The following is a 3,489-nucleotide window of genomic DNA, read 5'->3' as shown; positions in this document are numbered from 1 at the left end:
GAGTTCTCTACTTCCTCATTCCCTGACCTCTATCAGGGGCTATGGGCTTCTCTGGTAGCTCAGCTGGTAAAGAATTCATCTGCAATGCAGGAGACCCCAGTTTGATTCCTGGGGTCAGGAAGATCCCCCTGGAGAAGGGATAGGCTACCCACTCCAGTATTCTTGGGCTTCCCTGGTGGCTCAGATGGTAAAGAATCTGCTGCAATGTGGGAGACCTGAGTTTGATCCCTGGGTTGGGAAGATCCCCTGGAGAAGGAGATGGCAACCCAGTCTAGCATTCTTGCCTGGAGAATCCCCATGGACAGGGAAGCCTGGCGGGTTGCAGTCCATGGGGTTGCAAAGAGTCAAACACAACTGAGTGACTAAGGACAAGCACATCAGGGGCTATGGATTCCAGAGGAACAGCCCCAGAGCAGAGGCAGCAAATCAGGTGTGTGTGGATGCCACTGCTCTAATGAGCCCTTAGGTAGAAACTGGGGACAGGGGAGCAGGATTTGGATGAAGAAGGGCAGTAAGGGCTGGAGTTGCTTTGGACTTGGAATTAGAGAAATCAGGGAGGGCTTCCTGGAGCTGGTGTCTTTCCCTCTTGGCGCTTTCAGTGCCTTGTAGGGAGATGGCATCTTTGGGGGGATGGGGGCCAGGTTTGCAGGGGGACAGAGATGGGAAGTGTCTCAGCCACTCTAGACGTCAGGTGTGCCCGGCTGGAAAAGAGGGGAAATTAGGGAGCATGTGGTGAGAGCTGGAAGCAAGGGGGAAGGTCCTGGCAATTGGCTGTGAAGAACCAGGGCCTGGGATCCCAGAATAAGCCATGAACTTGGAGTCATACAGGTGTGGGGCCCAGCCCTGCTACTTACCGTCCAGCTGTGAGGCCACTGGACTAATCATCAGCCTGACTACCTCATTTGTAAGTTTCCCATCTCAGCCCTAAGTTCCCTCATCTCTAAGATGGCATAATAAAGCCTGACCACCAGCAGTTGTATTAAATGAGACCCGTGAGTGGGTGTGCCTAGCCCAGTGCCAACCATACAGTGGTGAACCAGAGCCGTCTACGCAGTCAGTCATCCAGTAAGTGATTAATCAATGTCTCGATGTGTTTACTTTGTGTTAAGTACACCACACCACTCTAAGGAACCCTGTTTCCTGCTTCCATGATCACTAAATGGGGTCAGCCAGACAACAAGTCATCCGATCAGCCTGGCTTGTCCGAGGCGACCCAGACACCCCAAAGAGTGACTGTGCAGGAAGAGGTCAAAGTCAGGGAGAGATGGCAGCAGGTGGGCCTTGGCCTTTCTCAGAGGCCACCAACAAGAAAAACTGGACATACTACTGAGGGATATTTGCAAAAGGAAAAGCAAGTCTTTATTGCATGGACATGGTACAGACCATGAACTTGTTACACAATACAGCTGTTTCTCGCACCTCCCTGCTCTATCGGAGGCAGGAAAGCTGGAGGGAGCAGGGGAGAGCACGGGAAGCACCCAACTAAGAAACGAAGGACCCCTTGGACCAGACCCTCTGAAAACAGAGCCTGGAATTTGCTTTTCCGGTCCCTCTGGCCAGCTTTCTGCTCAGCCTGGGGAGGGCAGGGGTGGCAGGGGCATCTCCCCTGCACTGGGCTGTTAGATTTCTCTCTTTCTGGAAGAAACCACCTTCCCGTCCACAGACTCCTCAACGTTGATGCGGACCTTGCCGCCACCGCCACCTCCCAGGGAGGCTGTAGAAAGAAGGGGCAAGTTTGAGAGTGGGAGACGCTCCCTGTACTCCCTCCCAAGGGGGCCAGGGCCTCGGCTGAGCTCTGAGAAGACTGAACAGCACCCCTGAGAATGGCCATCAGCCAATCCTTCCAGAGCTGCCAGGACGACTGGTGCTGAATTACTCATCAAAGAGATGGGCGGGAGTAGTGGCAGGTGTGCCCTGCAGTGAGCAAGAATGTCAGATCTTTTAAGCTGCTCATAAACAGGAAGTAATCATGGGCATCTATCCATAAGTACGGGGCTTCCCAGGTGGCACTAGTGGTAAAGAACCCGCCTGCCAGTGCAGGAGACATAAAAGACATGGGTTTGATTCCTGGGTCGTGAAGATCCCTTGGAGGAGGGCATGGGAACCCACTCCAGTATTCTTGCCTGTGGACATGAAAAGCCTGGCTGGCTACAGTCCATAGGGTTGCAAAGAGTCATACACGACTGACACGACATAGCATGCTGCTGCTGCTGCTAAGTCGCTTCAGTCATGTCCGACTCTGTGCGACCCCATGGACTGCAGCCCACCAGGCTCCTCCATCCATGGGATTTTCCAGGCAAGAGCACTGGAGTGGGGCGCCATTGTCTTCTCCACGCATGCATCCAAAAGTACATGAAGGTGGGGCCTAGGCAGGAGCTATGCCCCGGATAAAGTTTGCTCATCCTGGAAGGTTCTCCATAAATCTTCAACCCCAACCCTACCAGGGACTGACAGAGGTCCCACTGGGCAAAGAAGTACCTAATGGAATGGGCATCCAAGTAGGGTGGATGCTTGGTCTCTTTCTCCTTCCTCCCCATTCCAAGGGTATTTGTGACTTCAACAGTTTCTCTCCCCCCTCAACTCAGGAAGAGTTAAGCCTCTTACCTTCTCTGGTACCAATGCCAGCCATCCTGCAAGAGAAAGGGAAGCAGATGTAAGCAAAGGACAGAAGCTCAGGTCTGCCTACAGGGAGACAGCTAAGCAGTCCTCTGCACCCCTACCCCCATATCTGACTTCTCTAAAGGCTTGGACATCCTGCAAGCCCTCCAGACCTGCCACCCCCAAGCAGATAGATTCTAATCTTTAATAACATCCATCTATTTCCTGTAGGAAATGGAACCAGCATCAAATCCAAGACTACTAGTCCAATTCTCATTTATAGAAGGCACACAGGACCAGAAAGGTGACATGACCTGCCCAAGTTTATAGCCGATGACCAGAACAGAGTCCAGAACCTCTGACCCCATGTTCTGCTCTCTTTTCACTGTACACATGGCTGTGCCCTTGAGATGACTCTCCACCGTAACCCCTTACTCCCACTCTGCACCCCAGCCCCTGCCTGGAGTCCTGGCCCTCCAGCAGGCTGCGGTAGGTGGCAATCTCCTGTTCCAGCCTCGTCTTGATGTCCAGCAGCATCTTGTACTCCTGGTTCTGGCACTCCATCTCACTGCGGAGCTCGCTCAGCTGGGCCTCAATGCTGCTAATGAGACCCTGGATCTGCTGCAGCTGCGCAGCATAGCGGCACTCTGTCTCCGCCAGCGTGCTCTCCAGCCCGGCTTTCTAGTGAGGCAGCAGACCAGAGACACCACATCAGGCTAGTCAGGAAGCCATCGAGGGCTTGGGGAGAAAGGCCAAATGGATTGCGTGGAACCTCCCCCGGAGGGAGCTTGGGAACTCCAATGCTTAAAGCAGCCATGAAGGGTGGCAGAGGTGGGGAGGGGGAGGCTTGGCAGGAGGAAGAGAGGCATAGCAGGGAGCCAGACCATGCTG

General features: G+C 53.8%; 1 protein-coding gene across 1 annotated transcript in view; it reads right to left on the bottom strand.

Moving 5' to 3' along the window:
• Positions 1 to 1,619: 1,619 nt before the first annotated feature.
• Positions 1,620 to 3,489, bottom strand: part of KRT15 (keratin 15) — a 4,611-nt gene continuing 2,741 nt past the window's right edge. The window contains exons 5-7 of the mRNA XM_010843115.1: positions 3,059 to 3,279; positions 2,605 to 2,630; positions 1,620 to 1,714 (exon numbers count right to left, since the gene is read on the bottom strand). Of these exons, the coding sequence (XP_010841417.1) occupies positions 1,620 to 1,714; positions 2,605 to 2,630; positions 3,059 to 3,279 (342 nt within the window). The remainder of the gene's footprint in view (positions 1,715 to 2,604; positions 2,631 to 3,058; positions 3,280 to 3,489) is intronic.

This window comes from Bison bison, unplaced genomic scaffold, assembly GCF_000754665.1.
Source record: "Bison bison bison isolate TAMUID 2011002044 unplaced genomic scaffold, Bison_UMD1.0 scf7180017864180, whole genome shotgun sequence".
Lineage (NCBI taxonomy): Eukaryota > Metazoa > Chordata > Mammalia > Artiodactyla > Bovidae > Bison > Bison bison.
Note: the sequence above shows the minus strand (reverse complement) of the source record. Positions and strands in the feature narration are given on the sequence as shown.